General features: G+C 36.3%; 2 protein-coding genes across 3 annotated transcripts; one reads left to right on the top strand and one right to left on the bottom strand.

The window, feature by feature from the left end:
- Positions 1 to 16711: 16711 nt before the first annotated feature.
- Positions 16712 to 21094, top strand: cdk2ap2 (cyclin dependent kinase 2 associated protein 2). Of its 2 annotated transcripts, none has more exons than XM_032563503.1 (5): positions 16712 to 16801; positions 19170 to 19328; positions 19478 to 19569; positions 19952 to 20072; positions 20520 to 21094. In XM_032563503.1, the coding sequence occupies exons 2-5, from the start codon at positions 19274 to 19276 to the stop codon at positions 20585 to 20587; spliced, it is 336 nt and encodes a 111-aa protein (XP_032419394.1). In that variant the 5' UTR covers positions 16712 to 16801; positions 19170 to 19273; the 3' UTR covers positions 20588 to 21094. The 2 variants fall into 2 exon arrangements, with proteins under 2 accessions (XP_032419394.1, XP_032419395.1); XM_032563504.1 differs by having other exon boundaries at positions 16743 to 16801; positions 19173 to 19328.
- A 184-nt stretch (positions 21095 to 21278) lies between these two features.
- Positions 21279 to 25769, bottom strand: aip (aryl hydrocarbon receptor interacting protein). Its single transcript, XM_032563502.1, has 7 exons — positions 25638 to 25769; positions 24935 to 25117; positions 24281 to 24469; positions 23423 to 23599; positions 23189 to 23330; positions 22208 to 22437; positions 21279 to 22122 (listed from the first exon to the last, which is right to left on the bottom strand). The coding sequence occupies exons 1-7, from the start codon at positions 25734 to 25736 to the stop codon at positions 22117 to 22119; spliced, it is 1026 nt and encodes a 341-aa protein (XP_032419393.1). The 5' UTR covers positions 25737 to 25769; the 3' UTR covers positions 21279 to 22116.
- Between the last annotated feature and the right edge of the window lie 1152 nt (positions 25770 to 26921).

Consider the following 26921-nt stretch of genomic DNA (forward strand, 5'->3'; position numbering starts at 1 on the left):
TCAAAGGAGAGCTCATTTTATTTGATTTAAACCTTTCCCCCCCACACATTTTTCCATTTCTTTATCTAAGAGTTTAAAGTTTTAAAGTTTAGAATTGATATTCCTTTGTTACATTTCCATGTAAATTCATACTTTATTGTAAAGTTCAGAAAGCTCAGTTTTAATGGGTGTAGCTTTGATTCAGATTATAATGGATGAATGTGTGAATTCAACAATCCTGTTTAATAGGAAGTGATAAATAGCACATTATCCATTTTTATGAAAAAAAAAAAAAAAAACATGACAGCCTGTATTCTTTCAGTTCTCTTCTGATTCTGCATAAACTAGTCTTTTTTTGGCATTGTGAGCTCAGACCTTTGGTCCATCCTGTCTACTTTTAGTATATATAGCTCTTACTGCATATAATGCTAAATGCTAATGCACTAATGACTACAGGTCCTTCTTTGTATCGAGGCATTTCATTTAAGCTCAAAAGCAGAACTTGCTGGCTCTCAGTTTAGAAAAACATCCCAGACTCTAACATATAAAACCATGGATCAACTGTGTGCAGCTGCATGGCTTCAACGTTATCCCTGCTGTTGGCTTCTGCAAAAAAGTTATCTGTTTTTAGCTCTGTTTGTTTTGCCATAATTGTCAAACCATTTTAACCTCTATTAGTCTACAAGTTGCTAAAGTCATTAATCCGGCAGAATCTTTTAGCTTGTTAGAATCTTTTAGCTGGTAGATGTTACCAAGCACAACAACACCTTCCAGCATTGTAGGGTTAGTATAAAATCTGGGAATTACATCACACCCAATTTAACCCAATTAGACAATGTTTTCATTGCAATCTCAAAAATGCCTGAAAAATTAAATAAATGTTTTTAGCAGATCTATGTACCTTTTAAAAAAAAGTAAATAAATAAAAGAAAATCAGAGATCTAAATGAGGAAAGTACATTAGGAAGACAAATGATGTAAATGTGGCCAGCAGTTTTGATTCTCTTCTTGGTAGTTTGGGACCACAGATTGAACAGTTCTGTTCTTACTCCTTCTTACGCTTAAAACTACTAATGAATGTTTTCAAATAGCTTTTGTTCCAGCATTGTTGCATTTAATTGTGTGACTGACTGAAAGGGCAGTTTGTCACGATAAAACCTCATGTACCTCTTTACATTTATGCCTGTTAAACTGTGACATTTTGGAAATGTATTGTTAATGTTGATGTTTTTGTTGTACATAACTGTGAACAGTGAAATGTTTGTACATATGAATGTAGCGGTAGTTGTTGTTTTAAAAGACGTGAGCTGTGAATACTTTTTTAATTGTCTGAATCTGATCCCCCCATAATCTCTGCCACACAGTTAATAAAGTGTTTGCTTAGATTTTGCCGCTTGCTACTTTATTGTGAAAATTCGGTAATTAACACAATCAAATTATAGCATTTTATTTATGAATGAACTGTTAGCATGATTATGGAAGGAAAAATTGAAAGAGCCCTTTCTTGCAGGGTTTGCATAATGGTGTTTAGAATGAGTTAACTTTGAAGAATATGACTTTGTTTTCTTCAAAGTAATAGAGCTTAGGGCTTTTATTGCAAATGGTTTATCTTCTGTCCAAAAACCATCGTTTTAGATTAGATATAGAAAATCTTTTATAATATTGTTTGAAAAGCAGGTTTTTGCCTTAAAGGATTTTGCTAGTGACAGACATTGTTTCTTAAACACTATATTTGGTAGAAAATAATTTTTCAATGTTTACTGTCATTTCTCATCAAGGTTAGAATCTAAGCTGGTGTCTTTCTTTGTTCTCTTTTCTTTCATTTGTTCGTCTACAGACCAGAGTGTATTTTTTTTCTGTTTCTGAAAATAAAGCTTTTCTCGAGCCAGTGTGAATAGCGCAATGTGTTTTGTGGCATTCTGAGAAATAATCCAGTGCTTCAGAGTAATTTTGTTTGCCAGCAGGAGCTGGGAAAATGCACAGACTCCTCTGAGTCCTAAAAGTCAGAGAAGCACAAAATTCAAACAGAGCCACACCGACAGTAGAAACATGTGAAACCATGGAATGGCTTTGATTCACAATTCATGCATTCATGCATGTCCAGGTGAGAGCTAATGGAAAAGGATTTGATGCTTGGTTTTGCTGGTGAAAAAAAAAGAAGGTACAAAATATTTTTATGATCAATGTTTTTTATTTCTTCAGTTTTCCTTCTCAATCCTGCAGATAAAATGATGCTATACTATTGAAAATATAGAACAATAAATAAATTAGTAAATGATTGCATACTAATAAAAAGGTAACAATAAACGGATATAAAATAATTTATCATTTGCTTCCACCTGATCTTATATAATTAGTTTTTATTTTAAAGTGGTAAAAATCCAGTTGTTATCCTCAGTAAAATGGGATATTGGGTTGTTTTTAATGATCATTAAGAAGCTGGAAGAGTGAAATGACAAACAGGCTGTTCAGGCTCTGAGAAAAAGAATATCTGTGTAAATCAATGGAAGTCTTTAAAACTCATCAGCTATGAACAAAACAACCTTCAAAGCCTGTGAGTTTAAAAAAGAGGCTAATCTCATCTCTTAAGCTGGGGACACAATGCATGGCAGTCACATCAGACTCTGAAAAGACTTTGTGTTCATACAAACAGTCTGGGTTTTATTTCCCATCTGAAAAATGGATCATCCAAAACTCAACTGCAGCTGCTGATTGATCACAGACTGCAGCGTTTTTTAGGCATTTTAAAGCCAAAGGAGCACATCAAACTCTGGTGGAAACTCTTGCAAGAAAAACAGTTTGAGGAAACAAACCACTAGGTGGTGGTAGTAAAAAATATTCTCCGAATTTGGAAAGGCTAGATTTGTGGGCGCCTGTATTTCAATCAGAAATGTTGAATCGTTGAAAAAGGCCTGCCTTTATATGTGAATTTATTTATCTATTTATCTAGATATTTATCTATTTCCAATAAGCCAATCAATTAATTGGCTTATTGGAGCTGTGATTTAATTTCACAGTATGTATAAAAGGTATTCACTCCTTTGGATGTTTGATGTTGTTTATTGCTTTTGCAAATCAATCATGACGAGCAAAATTTGTTTTTCTTTTCCACACAAAAAGAAATGAATGTCTTATTTTTACAAAATAAATATTTTAAAACATGTGACATAAAACAGGTGAATGCATAACTATTCAATGTTCTAATATGTTTTGAAAACTGAACAATTTTTAATTTTATCATCAAATCTAATTTGCAGTGAGGCTTAATTAATTTGCAATGCAGCCATATTTATAATAAACAGATAAGTTTATCACATTTCATCGGAGTCAATAATTAAAGCACATGTAGCTGGAAATAGAAGACAACATGTAGTTGCTGGATACATTTTGTATTTGGTTTTTAGTGTCTGAACACAGATTATATATATCAATGTCTCAGCGGCAGATCTAAGCTAATAGTTTTTGTGCCCGGAATGATACAGAAGGAAAGCTATGAATGCAGAATTTACTCATAGAGCTACGGGCTGCCACATATGAAGATGTGAGTCGGTAAAGATCACTGCTTGGAAGTTTATTAATCATAAGTGATTTTTAAATAAAATGATACAAAATATGGCATGCAAAACTGTTTGCATGTTGTCTGTAAGCTATGAAGAGACACAGCGACTGTGTCTTTTTGGGAAGTAGAAGTGGAGAAACTAGCTCTCTTAAGGAAACTCTTGGAAAATTTCTATTGTTTTTTATTCCCCCGATCATGTGAACCAGTCTGACATGGGCCTTTATGTGATAAAAATCCTCTTTTTATTAATCTAAGCCTGTCTACCCGAGTTTTCACATCAACATCTAATGGAAGCACATATGTATGTATATATACAGACATACAACTAATAATCCTTCAATACACTTCAGGTTTTACATTTGCACTTTACAGACTTAACTTTGGTTAAAAATATTCAAATGTCAACACATATTCACCAGTATTTCTTAAAGGTTGCTCTAAACACTTTGAAGAAGCTGAAAGAACTCGCTGCTTTCAGGGAGCCATGAAATGTCAATATGCTGAGAGGTCACCTGACTCACAGATTAATGCATTCTAATTTCTGCTTTCATGTAAGGTATTTCTGTCGAAGAGAGCATATAAGAACCTTACAAGACAGCTCTGATTTACCTATTCCCACATGCATGTGCTTAGATGCTTAACAGATTCAGAGGTGATTTATATTTTCCACCAACCAAAGATGTCGGGGATCAATCACTTCCTTGATTAAAGAATTACCTGCTCAACTAATGGATATCCCAAATGTGAACTTTGTCATGGGATATTTTAACCAAAGAGGAGTAACAAGTCACACTGTCCCATCTTTTCTGTTTCATACCCTTTATTTGTGCTGGTTTGCTGTTTGCAGTTTGATGGGTAATTGTGTGAAAATCAGGGTTTTTAAGAGGCAAGTCAGTATTTATATGTGAGGTTCAGTTACTGAATAAAAGAAAGTGACAAAAACTCAGCTGTGCACAACTCCAAGGTACAAAGGAGTATTTGGGTCAGGTGGAATGATGGATAGAGGAGTAGGGAAACTTTTCTAAGTTTTTTTGCTTTTCAGTTACAGCAAAGGTAACATTGCAAATACAAAATTGAAGTTTGATTACAAGAATGAAGAGTCAAAATGCCTAGTGAATTAAAAAGAAGAAATCCTGTTTTATTATTATAGTTTAAATATTGAGAATGAAGTGAAAATAAATCTTAAAGAAAAGGTGGAATGGTGAAACTGCTATTTTCTTTTGAAGCAGTTTTCATGTGTAGAGAAAGTTAGCAGTTTTTAACCCACAAGTTGTTTATATGCTGGAGAAAAAAAGTCATATTTACCTAATTTGATGAATAATTTTCTGTCTTTTGTGATTTAAATACCAGTTTACATGATGCTCTTGACAGAAAATCTGCACATCCTTAAATTAAATTCACTATTATTATTTTCCTACTTATAAAATGTACATGTTGGGCACAAAAAAATCCATTACCTTTGAGAATATGTTGACTCAATATTTTTGGCTTAAGAAAACAAAAGTCTGTCATTTTTTAATTGAATTTCAGAATTCTAAAGGTTTCTTTCCAGGTTTGCATTGGACTTTATGACATGGCTTAAATTCTCTTTATAAAACTGTTACCCCCCCTCCCCCAAGGTCTAGGGGTTCAGGGGCAGTAACATAAAAATGTGTCCAGAGAAAAGTGGAATGAAAAAATGATTTATTACAAAAATATGGTTTTCACAAAACCAAAACACAATACAACTTAACCCAATTAAACAAAAGTAAAGGACCAACAAATTCAGAAATCACTGAGTGCAAATTAAATAACAAAATGTTCAAACACTCAAAACAACCCAAAAGAAAGAATAAAAGTGAGCACCAAAACCTCCCAAACACAAGCTTCTAGCTTGTTCGAGATTTATCTAAAGCAGATTCAAACCACTTAGCAAAATAAGCAAGAGCAAAATTGTTCAAACTGTCCAAAAACAGTTACCAAACACAGAAGGTGGGGGTCAGCTTTACACAACCTCTTCCTGCTAGCTGCCCCACTGGAGGAATGATTACAGGTGTCTTTTATATGGTGCAGGTGGGCCTCATCAACGTCTGATTGGCTTTGCTGATTCAATGGGGTGGCTGCTCTCCTGCAGCCTCTAGGCAGCCAATCAGAAAGGTGTGCCCGCACAGCTGATCCTGCATAACAGAAAAAAACAAGGAGCCTGCACAGCCTCAAGAGGCCAGGGACCGTAACAAAAACTCTACAACTCATAATATTAAAAAACTCTTTTCCAAGCGACCCGTACATTTGTCTTGATTCATTTGCAAAGAGGTCAGCTGGATAAAAATCAACTGTTCCTTCTGCTTTTATGAAAGCGTTCTCTAATTGACAGTCAGCACTAAGACCATACTGCCTTCAAAGCATTGAAGGTGATACACAGTATTTCTCATTCATCCATTAGCTCACACTATGCACACAAATGAAAACTAGTTGCTGCAGCTTCAGGCTCAGTTGTTCTTTATGCACGTCTCTCTATTTGGCAGATTTGTGTTGGATTAAATAGCCTGAAACCTCGGTGTGAACCACATGAGCTCCAGCTACCCATGAATATCCAGAATGGACACTTGGATAATATCTGCACAGTGCTTTCATTGCTACATTATAATAGTTACATCTTTTATGTGATTCTTCTTAACTTGAAAATCATTGAAGCTCAACCTTGGCTTGAATTCATTTGAAGACACATTGAAACCCTTAGCTACAACTGTGTTCTCTAAATGTATAGCTAGTTACAAAAATCAAGAATTCTAATAAACCGAAGCTGCAGAAAGATGAAGGACGTTTTTCTTTTAAATTATTTCGGCTATTTTGAAAAAAAAAAAATAAAAAAATTGTGGCATTTTTGGAAACAATTCCTTTAAAAAACCAATTAGAAACCTGGAACATACTGTCACATTTAAAAACAGAAAGTTCAATGTAATTTATCGAGACTTGAAATGTAATTTCTAAATCTTTGACAACTGACTCATAAGTGTGACTGAGATGGTACTTCCTACCAGGTAATAGCATAAGTAGCTGAACGTGAACGTTTTTTATCTCGACATTGACTGGATCTGTGTATAGAAAAAATATGTTTTGATCTAAACAATTCCATGATACCACTGGCTGCAAATTCTTGGTCTTTGCCCTGGAAGATAAACTTCTTTTGCAACCAACAGGTTTTCCTCCAGGATTTCTTATGAACTCTGATCCTGCTTAAACAGGACATCTTATTACTTTCTTTCAACAACTGTCTTCTTGCTATTTTCACTAATTTGCGGGCAACTAATGTTAATACTATTACCAAAATTACTATGTCCCTCTTGGCTGATTTTTAAAATATTGGTAGGATAAAGTCACACAGAGGTAGATTCTATCAATTAAGTGGGTGATTCTGAAGGCTGTTGGGTGTGTTTAATTTTATTTTGGGGAATCAGAATAGAGGGTTTTGCACACCAAATGTGATACCAGCTCCACTGCATCTAATGTCCACTTGTTTGTACTATTTGCTCTTCGCATGAAAGGTTTGTCAGAACTCCCACCTGTGTGTGGAGGTGTATGCAGCTAAAAGCAGCTTGTGCTGGGTCTGGATGAAATCTGTTGAACTTTAACAACAGCAGACATTCGTGCAGCCAGTAAGGAAAGGAACATGATCATCAAACTTTTCCTACCCGAGAAGAAAGCAACCGATCTGTGAAAACAAAGTTCATTCATTCGTTTCCTGAATCAAAATTTTCTCCTAATGTTTTTTTGCTTTCCTGTCTTACAATTCTAAACTTAGATTTATTTTAGCATGAGAAAATTAAATGTTTTTAAAGTAAAACGTTGCCATTAACTGCTTGTTATTTAGAAACTGTGCCTCTTTGGTGCTGTACTGAAAACAGCACAAAACAGCTAAATACAAAAATGCAACATATTTTAGATTTTTTTATTTGAAAATCACAATTGTGGACTTCTTTGTGCTGGGTTATTATACAACAACCATCCTCCCACCTCCCCAAAGTGATCTTGATGAAAGCAAAGTGCCCAGAAAGCACTTCACTGCTGTGCCTTGGAGTTGATTGGAGTGTTTGTATTTTCACAGGGTTGATTTTTCAACAAACATAGTTTGGTGTATTGTGGTCAAATAACTCACTGTTGTTCTCACCTGTCAGAGAACTCTGTTACCAGTCGGTTTTCACTTCAAAGCATCTTTTTGAAGCTTAAGATGCTGCTACAAGTCTATTATATTCATCTTATTTATAATGCTAGTTCAATATTCAACTCAAGTAATTTTACAAAACAAAACTAGTTCAATATATTTCCACTTATGTCCAATCCAAAACATGGAGAGCCATTTACCTGGCAGTTCTTTTCAACAACTTGCATCCTTCAGAGTTTTTCTCTACTGCACAGCTCTGAACTTTATTATTTATCATGTTATTTTGTCTTGAATTCTTTTGGGTTCATAATAAAGATTTTTGTTTTCTGGACAAAAAAGCAAGTTTGTCACTTTGCTGCTAAGTTTTATGTTTTATTCCATAATCAGTCATAGAGGAGCTGGGTTGCTCAGGCACATTTATAACATAGACATTGTTTGTCTTTATTTAAGAGCTGGTAGCAGATGGAAAGTCCAAAGGTAATTCACAACTGTAACTGTAAAGCTTGGTGTATAAGTGTAACCTTGTAGTCATTTTTACAAGTACTGTATATCAAACATTTAGAAATAATTCCCTTTGTGTTTATAACAAACTGTGGACATGCTGGTGAGGAAATAACAGACTTTCAGACTCTACCTTGCTGCTCTTCCTGTTCCACAGGTCCCAGTAGCTTGACTGGTATAAGTGAGTGGCCATGCTGTCAAGAAAGAGCTTACACTATTGCATTTCCTTTGCAAGCCAGCATTCACCTAGACAGAAATAACGAGTACAAGCCACTAATAGGTGAAGCGTTGATCTGTACTGATGTGACGGAAGTAAGAGAAACTAGGAGACAGGATGTGGAGGGGAGGACAGCGTGTAAGTGTTTGTAAACGTTGGTCTTGTTTCCCTGTAGTCATGGTAGTTTCACAGCTTCCTAACAAGGTGTGCAAATAAACAATGAGATCAGTTCTATCTGAATAATTTGAACTTTTCCCTTTGAGACCAACAATGTTTTGAATCGTAGTGGATTTTTCTAGTGAAGGTCCTATTAGCCTGTTGAGCTTACAAAGGAAGGAGGCTGGTCAGCTGGAACTACAGGAGGCATGTAAGGGAACAATGCGTGCAAAGCTTTTCATCATCAGCATCCATGTTAGCATTTATTGTGCGAGGCATTTTGAGAAACAAATATAGACTCCATGGAGTCTTATTTAAGTAAAAAACAACTGAAATGATTTTCTGTGAGCATTTGGATCATGAACAGGTTGCTAAGGCTAAAAAAATTACTAAAGGGTATGTTCATTTTTTTTTCAAAAGGCTGTTTAACATGTCGTGACTTGGAAAAAAAAACACACATTAGATTACAATAGAACTATTCATGGTGGAAGGTCTCTGCTGAGCTTCGGAGTAAAGATCCCTGAGTTGTTGATGCTGACTCACTTTCACTACAAACTCAAAGAAAGGAGCACTATAATTAAAATCATTTGTACCTATTTGCTCTTATTCTTTTCTATGGCAGCATGTAAATTGTGTGTTGAAGTAAGCGAAAGACATTGTACTTCAAAAATAGTAATTCTGAACACAGAACAATAATGTTTCAGTCTTTTTTATTCAGAACTTTATCTTTGTACTTAAGATGTTTCAAGGTCTTAGAAATAAAGATCTGCAGTCTTTGTTGATAAATCCATTCTAAAGTGGGAAAGAAACATTAAGGAACATTTATCAAATCTATCGACCTTCTTGCTGCAAGGCAACAGTGCTACCAACTGCGCCACTGTGCCGCCTCCCTTATTCTTATTTTTGATTAATTTAACCTTTCTATTCTATAGTTAGTCGTAATCAGTCACCAGTATTGCATTGTTTGTTTTTCATTTAAACATTACTTTTGCAGCTTTGCTTCGCTCACTATCGTAGGTTTATTTGTGGTAGAATTATGTAGTTTACATTTTTATGCTTAAACAGCATTTTAATAACTGACCAATCACCTCAGTGGAATTAACCCCACCAACTGAGGTGGTCAAATCCTATGACATGGGGACTATGATACTTAAATAACTATGAATTTATTTATCTGAACTCTGTTCTTCAGACTTTATTTTAATCACAACATGTGAACATTTCTGTAATGCTTTAATAGTGAGGGACTTCTGGTCCGTATAAGGCAAGAAAAAAAGGATCTTTAAAAGCACAGAATACTTTTTCTCTTAGTTACATAATGTCAATAAACACTCCTCCTTACCAAAGTATTCTGTGCTTTTGATGCCTATTTTCTTTTCTTTTGTGCGTTCATTCTAATGTTGTCTTACTGGATAAGTTCCACATTTTTTGCAATTGGAAAAAATAGTTTAAAGCTAAACGTTCTGCAAATTTTATTTGCGTGGAACTATCAGATTTAAATGCTTTTGTGTCAAAGAAGCGAAATAAAGCTTAACATTGTAAATGCAGAATTTTGATCAGGAGCCCAGGTCTGGCTAAGACTATCCCAATTGTTGGATGTAAGAGAGTATTTAAGGTGGGTGTGGATGGGTGGGGTTTTTGTTTAAGTATGTTACATGTTGATTTATTCTCATGCAAGTGCAGTGTGCTTCAAATGAGTCCCAAGCTCTTACACGGGCAATAGAGATGATTAACTGGAGTATTTTGAGAAAGGTCAATTCAACTTTATAAACTCTCAGGCCAGAAGAGATCTGTAAGCATTCACAAAGTTTGCTTGTGCATTGGCTCGGCGGTGTGTGTTTGTGCTTCATTGACAAATATCTCTTTTTTTCAAAGCAAGCTATTGGAAAAAAAAATTAATTATTTCATGAATTACCTTTTGTAATAGGACTTTTAGAGTAGGTCAACTTGAACAAAGGCTAGTCACACGTTGTAGATGATGTTAAGATCAGGGGACTGAGAGGATCATGTTGAAACTTTCAGCTTGTACCTCTTCAAGTGCTTCAAAAAGAACATTGAGGCAATTTTCCTATATTGAGTCTTCCACTTTGCTGACTCAGAATCATTAACATCCAAACCGCACATAAAGTGATTCATGAATTTGGAACATTTACTATATTTTAATGGGAAAAAAAATGACTATAATGTTGCGTTCTAAAAATAGTAATTTGCCTCTAAACCTGAGGAGATTAGCTGAGTATTTAAAATTCTTGGTTATTCTGGAAGAATGGGCATACACCCATTGACAAAATACTTCACTTTATTTATAAAAAATGACATAACAACCCACTGTCTGTAACGGATGAACAATTGAATGTAGCCCATCAGTAAATTTGAGGGGTCAAGCTTGCAATTAACTTCTCCTGTGTTGCATAAATAATCCAAACATTGCTTTCCATTTCAGCTCTCCCTAAAATAAAACAAGACAAAAAAAAAAAAAAACCTGTATCAATATTTAAAAAATATCTGCCAGTTGATGTCTGGTCCTGTTTTTATTTTTCTTTGTAAGAATCACTGACTTACTTGATTATTAAATTCTTGTGCAGAAGTCGTTTTCTATTGGCTCCTCAATGCCTCTTTGTTTTTTTCCCTTTATTTTTTTTCTCTTCGAAGCGAGAAACAGAATCAGTTTTTCATTTCAATCACAGCTGTACAGCCTATGGTTCAAAAATCATAACATCAAATGGAAATGTAGCTGAAGATCTATAAAAAGGCTATCTTGTACACTTTGGATTTTCATTATTTAATAAGATTTTACATGATTTGAGATATAGAGGGTACAGTATCAAAGGCTTAGTTCTTTGGAGCAAGTTTTTTTTTTTACAAACTATGAGAGAATTATTGAAATAAATTGTTTGTGCACTAAAGTAGTTGCTATGCATTTTCTAGGCAAAATGGTTTTATAATCTGATCCAGCATGTGGCAAATGTATTAAGGCTGCTGAATAGAGGTTAAAGTAAGGGAGCAATTAGTCCAGCTTTTTTGAGTAAGGTTTTTCTTGACAACCAACTGGAGCTCATAAAGCAAACCAGTAAAGCTCTTGCACAGTGGCATATCCACCCACAGACTTATCTGGTAGTTAGAAACTAATAGTTGTGTATTCACAGAGTAAAAACTTTGTATAAATATAAACTATTTGTATGCAAGACAAAAGGTTAAACAAACACTCCGGGCTGCAAAGTAATCCTGCTCTGCCTACAATGCTATCATAATCACCAAATGTTTTCTTCTTCTGGTAAAAGCTCCACCATTGTGCATAAATGCTCAGCTTATCCTAATTCTCTCCTCAAACACAGCCCCTCTCTGCTGTCTGCCGGTATTTTCAGTCAGAAGAATTGTTTGGCAAGTTTAGTTTGGTTTTCTGACAAAAACATCATTTTGAAACGTCAGATATCCCGTCACCTCTCAGGGATTTGGCTCGTTTTATCTGCAGACTGAGTCTGGATAATAATGCTACATATACATGAATCTATTGCACAAGCTTAGCCTTTGTACTTGTGTGATTTTAAAACATTGCCAAAGGGTACTTTTTAAGAAATCATTGCAAACATTTGATAGCTTTGTTAATGCCTTGAGAAAAAACAAAGGGAAAAAGTTATTAGCATCACTACGTGGGACTATTGCGCTTGGATATTCCAGTTAGTTTGTTTTTAGCAATGTTCACAATTTTATATTACAAGATATACAGTAATCCTGCATGTGATTAAGGTTGGAAACATCTTTCTAGTGACATTAACAAATCCTTTTGGCCTAATCTTAGAAATTACAAACATTACAGCTACAATTATTACTCTTTCATCTCTTACACAAGATACACCGGTAAATACCTGTAATGATTAGACATTAGGCTTTATCTGGTATCCACTCTCTGTGTGTGTCCTCTTGCTCCTTTTGTTCGGCTTCAGAGCACACTGATATGTCATGCCATGTCTGAATCATCCTGAGTTGAAGATTAGTTTGAAATTGACTGCACCAAAAGTTTGAGTCAAACAGCGGTCTTAAATTTGAAGCACAAACAAGCCAATATGTCAGTAAAAACCTGGAAAAATCCACTTGGGGATTGATGCTGTGTGCACTGATTGCCCTCCCTGTGATTTCAGTTCAAAGTCGGGTCCAAACATAGAGCAATAAAAAAAAAAGCCTAAAATTCTATATGTATTAGAAGAACAAGGAGTTTTATGAAGAGAATTCATGGAAGCCACAGATTGGAAACAGAGATAATTATTATGAATTCACAAACATTATACTGAACATCCCAACAGCTTATTCTTGATGGTGTGTACTATCTAGTTCAGCCCATTTTGGTTAAGCACAGTGGTTACAAAGTATCCATTACCCCTAGTGGGGTCGGGAGTGATGCTGGTGCCCATCTCCAGCTAACGTTCCGGGCAAGAGGCAGGGTCACCCTGGACAGGTCGCCAGTCTGTCGCAGGGCGACACACACACTCACACCTAGGGAGAATTTAGAGAGACCAATTTACCTGACAGTCTTGTTTTCTTGTTTTTGGGCTGTGAGGGGAAGCTGGAGTACCCGGAGAGAACCCACGCATGCACAGGGAGAACATGCAAACTCCATGCAGAAAGACACCGGGCCGGGAATCGAACCCAGAAATATTGTAAGCATCATTGTTCTTGTCAGTTGAATGATGCTCCATTTTCAAACATGAATTATAATCACTGGTAAAGACCCAGCAGGATGAAATCTTGCAGAGGTTTGAAGAGGGGGGGGAAACAATCTCAAGGCCCAATAGACTACTTATTTAATGTTTCATTGAGTTTGCATCTTTTTCAGAGCAGGGAGTTATATTCATCTTGTGTTTCCGAGCCAGCAACTGGGGACAGTTGCAAAACAAATTCAAATATAATGGAGCGTGCAAACAGAACTGCTGTGCTCAAGGTTGTGAACATCTGTGTGACACCACTGAGGCATGTCTGCACCGCCACTGTTTGGTGGGCACGGCAAGAAACACTCATTTAAAGGGGGGAGTCTTCTTCTAGCACTAAACTTGTTTAAACTGTCAGACAGTTTTTGTTGAAGGGAAACAGTTTTATGCATTATTAAAGGTCGCTACAGTGACTGCACAGATAACAAGCAAAGCCTGGTCAGCCCCTGAGGTTTTTAAGAGACAGCACCAGGAGGGAATCAGGAGTCAGTTTCTGATTTTACAGCTAAAGCGTTTTTCCTGTGCAAAAAGGGATGAAATACACAGAGGGAAAGGAGATCGATATGTCATTTTAATTCCCAGTGGTGGAGAATCATGAAAGTAGAAAGGAATTTTTCATGTTTCTTTTTCCAGTATATCTCCATAAAAACACAATTTTTTTCTTTAACCTGTCATGCAGCTATATGGAATGTGATATAAAAAAAAAGGATCAAAATGTTTTTGCAAGACACAAAATCAGACAGGTTATTTGTTAAATTTGTATTTGATTGACTGCCATTGTTATCCTTATTGTTATCATTGTTATGAATGGCAGCCCTACACACTGCCTAGTGTGTAGGGCTGCATATCCATCAAGTATTTATATGACTGAACATTTAAGAGATCCAAGAAAAAGTTTCAGTGACTTGGGGGAAAAATGTATTTGTAATTGTTGTTGAATTCAAAATGTTGGCTATTATTCATGTCTGCATAAATAAGTCATTCATAACTGGGTAAGAAACTGAAGTAGGACGGTGTCAGAAGGCAATTCCTCGACATACATACTCAAAGTTTTTCACATAGCATAAATAGAATAGATATTTATATACTCAAAGTTTTTCACAGCGTAAATAGAGTAGATATTTATATACACTGTGTATTATGGTACATGACCTTGTTTTACTCACTTTCTGTAATTATATCAGGCTAAAATGCTGCTGTTGTAGGTCAGTTAAGATCACCAACATTTTTATTTAGTAAATGCTAGAATATTTGGACATAGAACATTATTTCAAAATATCTAAACAACTAACTTAACTACTTTCACTAATTCAACACACACAAAATTCACATGAATAGCTGCATTGAATTTAGTCTGTCATTTTAAGATAAAATATGACTCATGCTATTTATTTTGAAAGCAGCCTGTGAATTTGTTAATTGTTCAGTTTTATTCAAAGCCTTCACAGCTCAGTGTCCTCAGCAGGTCTAATGTTTAATCGCACTTAGGTAACAGAAGCTTTCAGTGTTTTAAATGTGCATAAATCTCTGCCTGCTTCTCCATAAAGGTCAGTCTTTGCTCCTCTTTGGCACTGTTTGGTTGGTAGTATTACGAGACAAAATGCACTCTGGAAGTTATTGAGGCATGCAGATAGAAGCTGACCTGGGATCCATCATAAGTACCCAAATTCAAAAACAACAAAAATTTGGGTTTGAGAATTGCTTTTAAGTGCTGTCATTTTGTCTTAAGGTAGTATTTAAATATTAACATATCTTTGGCTTCTAACTTTGACAGTAACATAAGACATAGTGACTGACAACCTTTTAAAATGGAGTTTCTTCTATGATTTCAGTTGTTTTCCTTTCCTAAAGTGATACCACTACTAATTTAACAAACAAAAACTTACAAGGTGTCTGAGGCTGTACAGTATACACTCCAAGGGAGGTTATTTGGGAAAACCTGGACAATAACTGGTGGGCCAATCTGATGTTTGGACCGCAACAGCCGACTTTCTTTTTCTTTTTTAATCTTTTTTTTTTGGGGGGGGGGCTTCAGGCCAATGTGCAGTCATGACATAGGATTGACCATGCATGCTGCTCTCCCTGTTTTTTTTTTTCTTTTTTTGGAGATGCGGTCAGCGATGTTTAAAAGAGGGAAAGCAGAAAGAGAGAGGCTAGCTCAGAGAAGGATGAAATTAAAAAGAGGAAAACTATGGAAACAAACATAGCTAAATGTATAAAAATTTACAACTTCTTCACAAAAACTAGCTCATGATGAGTGACGTCAAATAATGATGATAAAAAGGGCTTTGTAAATTATTGCTCAATCAAGTCAATGAATTGTGTGGCAATTTGGCATATAATGTTGCAAAATTCAAATTTGTATATAACTAAGTAACTATAGGTCAGAAGAAATATACAGTACCAAGCACCAGCCATGAGCCCACAAGGCCGAAGCAGACAGGTAGGATTAATTAATGAATATTATTAGAATTAATATAAGAGAGTATGTGCAGAACTGCTTTTTATGAAAAGTGCACTCACAAGCAAATGGCAATGGTACTTGGATAGCACTTTATTAAGTCCAGAGGACCCCAAAAGCACTTCACTCTATATTCAGTAATTCACCACACATTCACATGCTGATGGCGGCAACCTACTTGTACTTGCACTAAGACAGACAGAGCAGGGATGTGAACTGGCAACCCTCTGATTACAGAACAAACTTCTAACACCTTCTCCACAATCCCCCCATGAGTAATTACCTTTAGTTGTTATTAAAATGCTATATCAAACACAAACAAAATTTGCAATTCGAAGCCTTGAAATTGGCTCCTGCTCTTCCTGACACTACGCCTTCAGCACATTATCACAACAATGCTCATCCATTAAGTCATTTACAGCCTTTCTTCTTTTTTAATAGGCTCCAGGTGTACTACGGCTTCCTCCCACACTCCAAAAACATGATAGCTGGTTCCCGTATCTAAATTGCCCTTGGGTATTGTGAATGAGTGCCTGGTTGTTTGTTTCTTGTTTCTGACCTATCCTGAGTGTATCAGATCTATTTTGAAAATTACTGGATATAGGAACCAGCCCCTCTTTGACAGTAAGAATAAGATATAAGCAGTATTCTTGTTGTTGTTGTTGGTACAATAACAGTAGTAGTAGTAGTAGTAGTAATAGTAGTAATAGTAATGTGTTAGTGTATTAAATAATTGTAATTATTTAAATGATGAAAATGATGAAAATTGCTGTGTAACAGCAACAAAGTGACAGGAAATCCAATTTGGGGAAAGGGTAACAGTCTTTAGATTCAGTTTTTATTTTATTATTGTTTCACTGCTAACAAAATAGTTATAACTGTCTTCAAACTGCTTGAAATAAATTTGTTTTGGGTTCTACGCCTAAAACTGACGCCGTTACCAACAAACGTAATAGGTGTCGCTAGCAACCAATCAAATTGCGCTAAACAAGAAAAAACACTACACTATACTTCGCTTGTGCGCATGCTCACACATAGCGGAAGAGGTTCACATCCAACTAAAGATTTCAGCTCTTCATAGAAAGGTAAAGAAATAGTTTTGTTTTGAATCTTTTTTTAGCCCGTTTTGGAGTCTACATGTGTGGATAGCTAGTTGTTATAAACGTGCCGATCGTGTAAGGTGATACTTTGTACTTAGAGCCCTTATTTCTCCTTTGTTTCCCCTGTGTTGTTTTGCTAACCGGTTAATGCTAATCCTGCTAACGTTACCTTCGTCTTAAAGCTAACGTCAGCTTTTGTTTCATTCAGTAATTTTCCTTCGCGGGTGCTGGTCACCCGAGAGCTGTCACATTCAGAACTGAGAAGGACTGCGTGAAATCCAAGATATGACACACAAAGAGCCAGATTTAAAGGGAGTAAAACGACTGACAAACTTAAACTTGTCACACATGTACAGTCATGGCTGTAATTGTTTCTTTATAGTGACATATAAAGGCTGCGTAAAGTGTTAACAGATCATAAGAGTTTAAAGTTATAAAGGATAGGCGTATTTTTATTTCTTTTCATCTTTTTAAAGTAAAAATAATCCTTTGTTTTTAAATTATGTGCAGTAACTTTAAAGTTATGAAATTTGCAACGATTAAATATCGATTATCTCTCATTTTAGTAGCATTTTAATACATTGATATGTAAGAAAAAAAATGTATTTCCCTTACACATTATTACAATTTATCACCTTACAAACAGAAACCTCTTTTTATTTTACTGACCAAGGCAAAGTATCACATATTTGTGACTCATGGTTTTCAAAACTTTTAATAATTCGAAAGTGGCAGAGTGTGAAATATATAAATGTATATCAAGATCCCTTTACTCCTGAAGTCACAGAACTAGTAAATAAAGTTGAGCTTTGTCTAATTTATTATCATAAAAGATTTAGTTAATCTGTGAAGCTCCCAGCAGAGTTTTTGGAGAACTTGTGAATAAAGTTTCATGAAGACCTAGTCACAGACCAAACGGGTCTGGAATAAAGATATAGAGACGGTAAAAGCAGTGTTAGGTAGGTGGGAGTGAATGGTACTTATAATGTCAGTAATATATATCAAATATAAATACTGATACTAATTATGATTTACGGTAAAGAAAAATTCTTTAGCCTAACACAACCTACCATACACTTCCTAGAAAGCGCTTTTCATAATAATAGTCCCGTCTTCATAGCCCTACAGATTTCAACATTGTTGTGAGGGCAGACAAAATTATCCAAACCCCAACAGTCCCTGTGTTTTGTTTTTTAAACAAAATTAGCCATTTCTCTAAGTATGGTACTTTCACACAGTTTAGCAGTGAAATAGATTCAGAATGTTCTCTGTCGTCTCATAACCGCATTACACAGCAGGTGTAATGCTGTGTAATGCGGTTATCTCTCTGCCTGAGATACTGAAAATGCTCTTTGAGTTTTTTCAGTTGAGTTTTTTCAGATCATAATGCATCAGCAGATGCATTATGAACAGTTTACTGCTGAGCCTGTAATGTTTCCTGATGATGCTTGATGAACCTCTATCTATATAGGCATTAAAATTTTATGAATATCTATACTCCATATTAGTGATGCATGGTATCTTGGTACCAACATTGATATCAATTGATATTAGTCTCTTTTTTTTTACATTCGGTAATAAAACTGGACCAAAATTAACAACGATATTTATTTCCACCTTGTTGCCGTATGTTTCTGGATTGGAATGGGTTGGTCATATGGTATCTGATAGAGTGATAGGATTGTAGGATTGTGGGGAGTTTAACGGAAACAGAAAAGCAGTGGTGAAGTCAAAGGTGTGGTTGTTTTCTCCAAGGTATCGAAAGGTCAGTGAAATGTCCATAGCAGCAATATTTATATTTATATCAGCTGTTGATATTGGCTGATTGTGTGAACATACATGTGGAGTTGAGATGAAAAAAATCATGAAGCAGTGGGAGGGAGCAATGAGCTGTGGCTGCTTTTATCAGATATGCTTTTTCTTATATTAAAATAGTTATTTGCCATTTGCAGAAGCACTAAGGAGCTTTTTAAAAAAAGAAACCACATTTTAACATTCCACTGGTGGATTATCACAATTTACCACAATTTAACAAATACGACAATTTAAATTAAGGTCAGCTAATAATCACTGATTTAACAGATTGAAATTCATTGTTGATCAGCAGCTTATCTTAACAGCAAGAAACAAATGAACTTGTTAAGTTAGAGTCAGACTGCGCTTGGCTGTGAATCATTTAGTTTGTGAGCTGCATGACTAAGTGTTAATGTTAAAATTGGAGCATCTGTAAGTTACTAGAATGTTTAAAAGTTAAATTTACCATTTTGATCTGTAAAACCTGAAAATTTGCTAAAGAAAAAAAGTAGAGATGGATTGTAAAGTTTATTCCCACTGTGTGTAATTGTTTTTGCAGCAGCTCTTAGGAGCTCATTGCCACCAGGAAAGCTGTATAAGCATTGGGTTGACGGGACTGAAGGAAGCAGCACATCATACCTGGAGCTGCCTGGTGAAATCGCCATGAGTTATAAACCTATCGCTCCCGCTCCGTCTGGCTCCAACCATACACCGCCAGGTACAAGACGGCTTGAATGTGATTTCAATTGGCTACTGTTATGTTTTCATAATTAAAGGTAATCTTATTAGGGTTGGAGAAGGATGTTCCTTCTCATAGGTGATGGCAAAGCTTGAGATAAACAGTCTGTGTCGCTTTCCTCCACACAGGGTCTTCAGTTCCCTCTCCATCACTCCCGTCGTCATCCAACTTTAGACCAGCTTTCAGTGACTTCGGTCCCCCCTCTATGGGCTTTGTTCAGGTACGTCTTCATCTCCACTCAAAAAAAAACAACTCTACGTCTTTTCTGTTTTGACTTTTTACTCACTTGCATTGGGCTAAATCTATGCAACAGGCAAAACTTTCCTATGATTACTAATGCAAGTTGTGATTACAGTTAGCTTTTGTTATTTATTTTACCTAGAGCTAAATTTTAATTTTTTTTATTTTTAAACTGAATTCTGAATCAACTCTTAATCGTCTGGTAAAAAACAAAACATGACTATAAATTACTACCCGTCCTGTTGAAGAGCCTCACAGAGCCACTTTAGTTGCTTCACTATTGCAGATTGGTGGTATGATTTCACAACAGCGACAAATATTGATGGGTTTTCCTTTTCCCCCTCTTCCTTTTCCTCCACCAGCCTGTCAAAGTGTCCCAGGGATCCACCTACAGCGAGCTTCTGTCTGTCATCGAGGAGATGAGTCGTGAGATCAGGCCTACATACGCTGGCAGCAAGAGTGCAATGGAGAGGCTAAAGAGAGGTATTTGATGCTGTCAGCTCTGTCAATGTGGATGGGTGTCATGAAGAGTTGATCAATGCCTGCAGCTGCAGTTTGACTGTGTTTTCAATCTGCACTATGAAAGAAGATCTGACACCAGAATGTCTTGCAATCGATTTGGACGCATTGCACTTTCTATCTGTATTCGGGGCTCATGGATCAATTCTATAAATTTCCAGCCCTGCGTATCTGGAGCTTGACTTTTCTTCTTTGCAAAATGACTTAATCTTGCCACCACAGGAATACTGCTTTCTGCTTTGAAGAAGGAACTCTGTAGCATTCTTAATTATAGGAATTGTGGCACGTTGTAAAAATAATATTAATTTCTTTAGGTTTCTTGTTTTATGCAAATCTTGCATCACAAACAATCGTTCTTGGCTTCGTTGTATTCCTCTCATTTAATTGGATGCTCTGTGTTTTCTCATTCAGGTATAATCCACGCCCGTGCACTGGTCAGAGAGTGTCTCGCAGAAACCGAGAGAAGCGCCCGCACATAACCCTTTTGGAAAAGAATCCCCTCCTGACCCGTTGTCCTCATCATGATCCTGGTTGGACATTTTACAACCAGAGCTCATCCTCCCACCCCGAGCTTTATTTGTGAGCGTTTCTAGGAGCATTGTGTTCCCCTTTCCAATATTTGATACATTTCATTAAATTATGTTACTGTTACACTTTCTACAACATGTGGGGCATATGCAAAACCAATTTTGTACCTACTGTAAGAATGTGAAATTTAAGCTCGTCATTTTGGTAAACCTCTGGTAAAATGCATTTAACAGTGTAAGTTGACTTGGAAAGTTGGCTTTTTTAATGATACAATCAATGTTAAAACTGCACCTGTCTTTTGTTTAATTTGAAAATCTTCACTGTCAAGTAAGCTCACATTAGAATTCCCTCATTCCCACAAACCTTTTACATCAAGTCATTTTGTTAGCAAGGAAATTTTGTAAACCAGATTTTTGCAATTCAGTATGTATATCTTAATTAAATAAGAGGAAAAACTATTTCTTTTGTTTTGTATGTTTTCTGGCATCTAATTGAAGGGACTTTGAGAGATGGACCATTTGTCTGGTTTTGAACCTGAAACTTTTCTAAAAACCTTTGCATAGTTTAATCCCATCCCGTTCCCAGTTTTAAGAGAAGCAATCTGATTAAGTAATATTTAAAAAGACAAAAACAAATCCAAGATTGGGGATTAAATGCAAATTTATTTACAGTTACATTACCACCTTGTTAACAGTTCAGAAAAGCACATCTTCTCCAAAGCAGCTGACAAAGATGCTGAGTGTCTGCTGAATACATCAAGAGCACATCTAAATGTAAATATTTTAATTCAATACATGAAATAAGTATATAGGAGATAATTTCAATTTAGTGATTGTCACAAACCAGTGAGGCTTAAGGTCCAGTCTCTTCTACAAGAACTTAGTGCTTGAGTAGTTAGACTTTAAGGTGTGTGCATATAAGCAAAACTGAAACGGAGCATCTGTATGAAGTTACAATTTACTAATTGTGAGCAATGATTACAAAGTTTATCTAACAGGATTGGAGATACTGACAATGAAATAAAAGGCTCTGCTTGACATACTTGGTGAAAATGCTGGGGAAGATGTTTTATTCTATAAAAAATATTAGTTTCTGGAGAAACGGGGAAAAAAGGTTAAGGTTTACAATCTGAATGCTCATCACCTGGAGCAAATCCTTAACTAAAACATTTCTGAATCAGTTAATGGCTTTCTAATAAATAAATAAGGTGTTCCCTTAAAATGAAAGATATGCAGCACTGAATTAGCCACTCCGCAGGAAATTACAGACACTCCAAACAGAGCCACGGCTTCACATTTACGCAGCGTGAATTCAGAGGAGTACGGCTAAAAATGCTTCCGGTGCCTGTGTGTGAACCTGAAGAGGAGCAAATTGGCGACATGTTTGGCTGAAGTGCACAGACAAAACTAAAACAGCAGGACCGCTCTCCTGCTGCTCCATCTCAATCCACTGGTATCCTCTTCTCGATCAGTGTCAGGGTTCAGCCCTGCAGAAAGAAAGAAGAGGAGTTCTTCAGATTCATACTAGTTGGTGAAAAGCGAATGCAGAAGCCAAACTCAGATCGGACTGACTGTAGTGGCTGCAGCTGGCATCGTTTTGAAGTCAAACAGGCCTTTGTAGCGACCCTTCTCCTCCGCCTGCTTGGAGCGCAGTTTCTCCTCCATGGCTTTCACCTCCTTGTTGACCGACGCTTCCAGAGATGGGTCCAATTCCAAGACTTTAGCGAAGTCTGCCCGAGCCTCCTTCTCGTTCCACACTGCAGCGTGAGCCTTTCCCCGCTTGTAGAAGGCCTTCACGTTATCTGGGAGGAAGGGCGTTAAAAATGTAAGTGCACGTGAGGCGAGCTGTCAAAACTACCTGAGCTATTCAGTCAAAACAAATGTTTTATTTATTCTCTGGTGTGAAGTTTGTTTGATCATTTCAGTGAGTGAATTCTTCGATATAATGTTACAGTTCACTGGTGATACAGCTTTTGTTCTCAGCAGCCAATTACTTAAAACAAAACTTTTTGCTAATTTCAACTAATTGAAGGCCACTTGAGAGAAACATCTGGTTAAAAATGGCAGGCAAAGAAGAATCACTAAATTAAACCAATTTTGACAAACTTTATTGGAACATATGATCCAATTTATTTAATATTAAGACCTACAACATACCTGAACTAATGGAGACAATTAGCTGTAGATATCAATATATTAAGTAAATAAATCCAACATGTTGATCTGACGGTTAAAAATAATAAATTAACATACTTTTATACTGAATGAGACATACCAGGGTTCCTACATATTTTCATTTCATAGTTTTAGTACTTGCAATGTCCACCTGGACAAAGTTTTGGTAAAAATGTTAATATGAACTATATTAACATTACATGTCCCAAGGACATATATGAAACCTCCAAAGGAATTTTTTTTAAAGAAACATCTATTACAATTTCACATCTATAAAAACATATCCAAGAAAAAAAAGATTTCTTACACAGAATCAGCTACTATTCATCTAGGAAAAAAGTGTTTTTGCAAATGGTCTGAACTTTGTCATAACTTTACCTTCATATTTAAAGACCAGGGAGGAGCAGTGCTCAATGACTTCGTAGTACTGGCCCTGAAGCAGCAGGCACTGACAGTAGTTGAGCAGCAGCGGTGTGATCATTTGGTCCAGCTGCACCCAGCTTTCATCTCCAGGATGCTCCTGCAGATTGATTCAGAATTCACACACACATGTCACAAACCTCACTCTAGTTTCAGCGAACTCAGCAGGTTCCAACTAAACTGTTCCCAAACCTTCATCTGCAGGTTTTTGAGGCAGGCAATGGCATTGTAGTATTTCTCTGAAGCCTCCTTAATTTTGCCCTGTTTAAACAGTGAGTTTCCCTCTTCATGGATATGAGGCACAGAGTCCAGCTTCTCTTTGTCAGTCATGGCCCACATGTCCAGCTGGAAGGAGCCGGGAGAGAGGACCTGGGACAGAGACAGAGACGTCAGCAGCACGACTGGATTCTCATGAAGTTCATCTCTTGTACATGTCACTTTGATTTGATTAGAGCTGCATCCAAGGCATTTCTCAGAAACGCCTCAGCCATTTTAAAATTAGCCTTCCCTGCTTAGCTTTTAATCTAGAATTAGAAGTTTTATTTTACTATCTTGCATCCATATCAGGTTTTCTTACTAATATTTTTGTCATTCAGTTTTAAATATTTTACGTCTCATGTTTAAGGTTTTCATTCTTTTTTTTTCTTCTCTGCATTAAGTACTTTGGTTTGTGCTTTAAAGTGGCCTTACGCAATTTCAAACAAATAAACATCGGTTCGATACAAAAAATGTAAATATTCTGACACAATACACATCACATCAGTATTCTAAAAAATTACTTAAAAATTATTCCCCAAATTAATTTATATATTTTTTTATTTTATGAAAAAAATACAAGCATGGGGGTTTTGGAAACAGACATTAGTAAAAAAAAACAAAACATGGAGAAGACGAAGTAAGCAGCTTTCAATAAATGCTCTTAGGTCAGAATAAAACATGGATCTACTGGAAAATCTAGGAAACTAGATACGCACACATTTGCATATGATGTGCATCCCATACTAACTAATAAAAGGTGTGAGGACTAGATACTGTCCACTGCTGGCTCACCTCCAGCAGCTCGATGGCAAACAGTAGAGGCTGTGGGTTAGCCTGAAGGTGATCCAGATCTTTGTGCCCTAAGGAGTGGTGGGAGTGGATCTGAGCGATGCCACAGCAGTGCCTCTGGCCCTCCAGAGGGTCTTTACCAACACTTATGTTTCTCAAGGACTGGGACACGAGTGGGTATAGCGCCGTGTGCTGCCAACAGACAAGACAAAAATAAGCAAACCCGCACTGAAAAATATTAACATCTCAGCACATATACAGAAAAAATATCCCCACCTCATTCTGGCACCTCACAACCACAAATGTCAATATATTTTGTTAGGAATTTATGTGATAAACCAACACAAAGCAGTGAACGACTGTGAACTGGAAGAGATGCATATTTTTTGTTATTTATTTTTCTTTTACATAAAACCTAAAAATTGAGCCATGCATTTGTATTCAGCCCCCTTTACTCTGATACCGCCACATAAAATCCAGAGCATACAAATCAATTCAGATGTTAGGTAATTGTGGAATATTCTGTGTCATTTTCCTAATGCTTCACATTCATGTGCTACTATGCGTCAGTCAGTCACAAATGAATGTGAAAAAGTTTAAGGCTATGAAGAGTGATGCATCGCGTTGCAGCATCACCAACATGACTAGAACTCTTACCTTGGTGTCGCAGGTAAATTCTGCGACCTCGCCTTTCCTCATGGTGATTACTATTCTTTCCCACACAGCCAGTTTGAACTTCTTGCCCATGATGAGCTCCAAGGGTTTGCTGCGGCCGCCCATGGTTCTGGAGTCATCCAGTACTGTGCCGTCGCAGAGGCTGGTGCGATAATGGAAGACAACCTGACACAAAAACAAACACGAACAGGCAGGCTGGTTAAAACCTCTGAGACATCAGGGCAGCTGACTGCTTAGTTTTCCCACAAACAACACAAAAATGTGCTCCTCTCTGACAGGTCTAGACAGGGTCCTGACGTCATCGTATTCTGACCAATCACAATGTGGGGAAAGTAATTGACATGGCGTGCCAACGAATCAGCGTCCATAATTACGTCTGTCTTTCCCACTAGCTTACCATGGTAGAAAAAAAAAAACATACAGATGAAAATCAATCAGGCTTTTAACATATATTTATTAAACAGTTATTTATTTCAAACACATTATTCCCCGGAAAAGTCTACAGGTTATGAGTATAGGTCCGGCATGTTTTTGTATAATGTTCGTCGAAGCAAATATTTCGGAATATTTGGCAGAGATATGATCGCTGGTAGCATTTTGGTTGCTAGCGTGCTTCGTCGGAGTCGGTTACAAACGTCTAGACCCAAAACACAACCCGTTCCTGCTCCGAGAGTGTACTTTTTACCTTGGTTCCATTAGGGAAGGTCGACAGGTCTCCTTTTCCGGGAGTTATCACTTTCTTTCTTATTCCCTCTTCGAGAAGCCTGCGTCCCTCTTCCTCCATCCTTAACCGTTCACGGAAAATGACGATGTTTACCGAAACTGCTTGTTTCGTAACGTGTTACGTCCTTCCCGTTGTTCAGCGTCACTAACAGCATTTTCTAAAATTATCGAGCAGATAATTTGTTCATGCAATGGCATGTCATCGATGTATAACATTAAGTTACCTTTTGTAATATCTTTACAGGTTTGTGTTTGAACTGAAGTTTGGCAAACTGTTATGAAACAACATTATTCTGTGTAGAACTGAGACACAAAGATGGTTTTACGACATACGGACTCAGTGGGGTTGATCAGATTTTTTATTTATTTTAAAAATAAATATGTTATTTAATATTTCATATTATTATTCAAATGATAAATGATTTATTTAAAAAATGTAAAAAGAAATATGTATTCTTATTCTTCCATCACTTAAGTTGTCAGAATGTGAAAAAGTAAGGGAATATGTACTGCAAGGCACTGCATACATCCATACAATTTTACCACTTTAAATACTAATTACATTTGGAAAATGTGCAAACATTTTCCTATAAAGGAAAAAAAATTGTAATGATCTAGTGAACTGTTTTTATTAAGATATTTTGTTATTTTCTCTGCAATAGTCATATAGTTGCACAGTGCTCATTTAATAGAATAGAATAGAATAGAATATACTCTGTTGCTCCCCAAGGGGAAATTGCTTATTTGTTGAAAGCTACTCCATCTTAGGTAATAAATACAAAGTTTGTAAAATATATATACCTAAGAGTTCAAAATGGCTACATATAAACAAATAAATAAATAACATGCAATCACATGCAATATATTAATCAATAAATAACCTAGAAATAAGAACAGAAAAAAATTAAATCAATTACCACAGACTTGGGCATTGTAAAGCTTGAAGGCAACAGGCAGAAATGACTTTCTGTGGTGCATTTTTGGCAAAATGAGGGCATTTAATGATGTTTAATTCAATTTAATTTAAATGCCCTTAAATTAGTATTTAAGGGCATTTGGATGAGTTTTTTTTCTTTGTTAAGCAATGTGTCATTCCCTCAGCTATGTTTAGGCCAGGTCTATAAAAACTCCAACCCATAACTAACAGTGGGATGTTTTGATGTAATTGGATATTTGTAATAGACAAGATGTACTCCTAAGGTACTTATGCCCATGTTATTATTACAAATGCTTATTCACACAAAAA

This window comes from Xiphophorus hellerii, chromosome 5, assembly GCF_003331165.1.
Source record: "Xiphophorus hellerii strain 12219 chromosome 5, Xiphophorus_hellerii-4.1, whole genome shotgun sequence".
Lineage (NCBI taxonomy): Eukaryota > Metazoa > Chordata > Actinopteri > Cyprinodontiformes > Poeciliidae > Xiphophorus > Xiphophorus hellerii.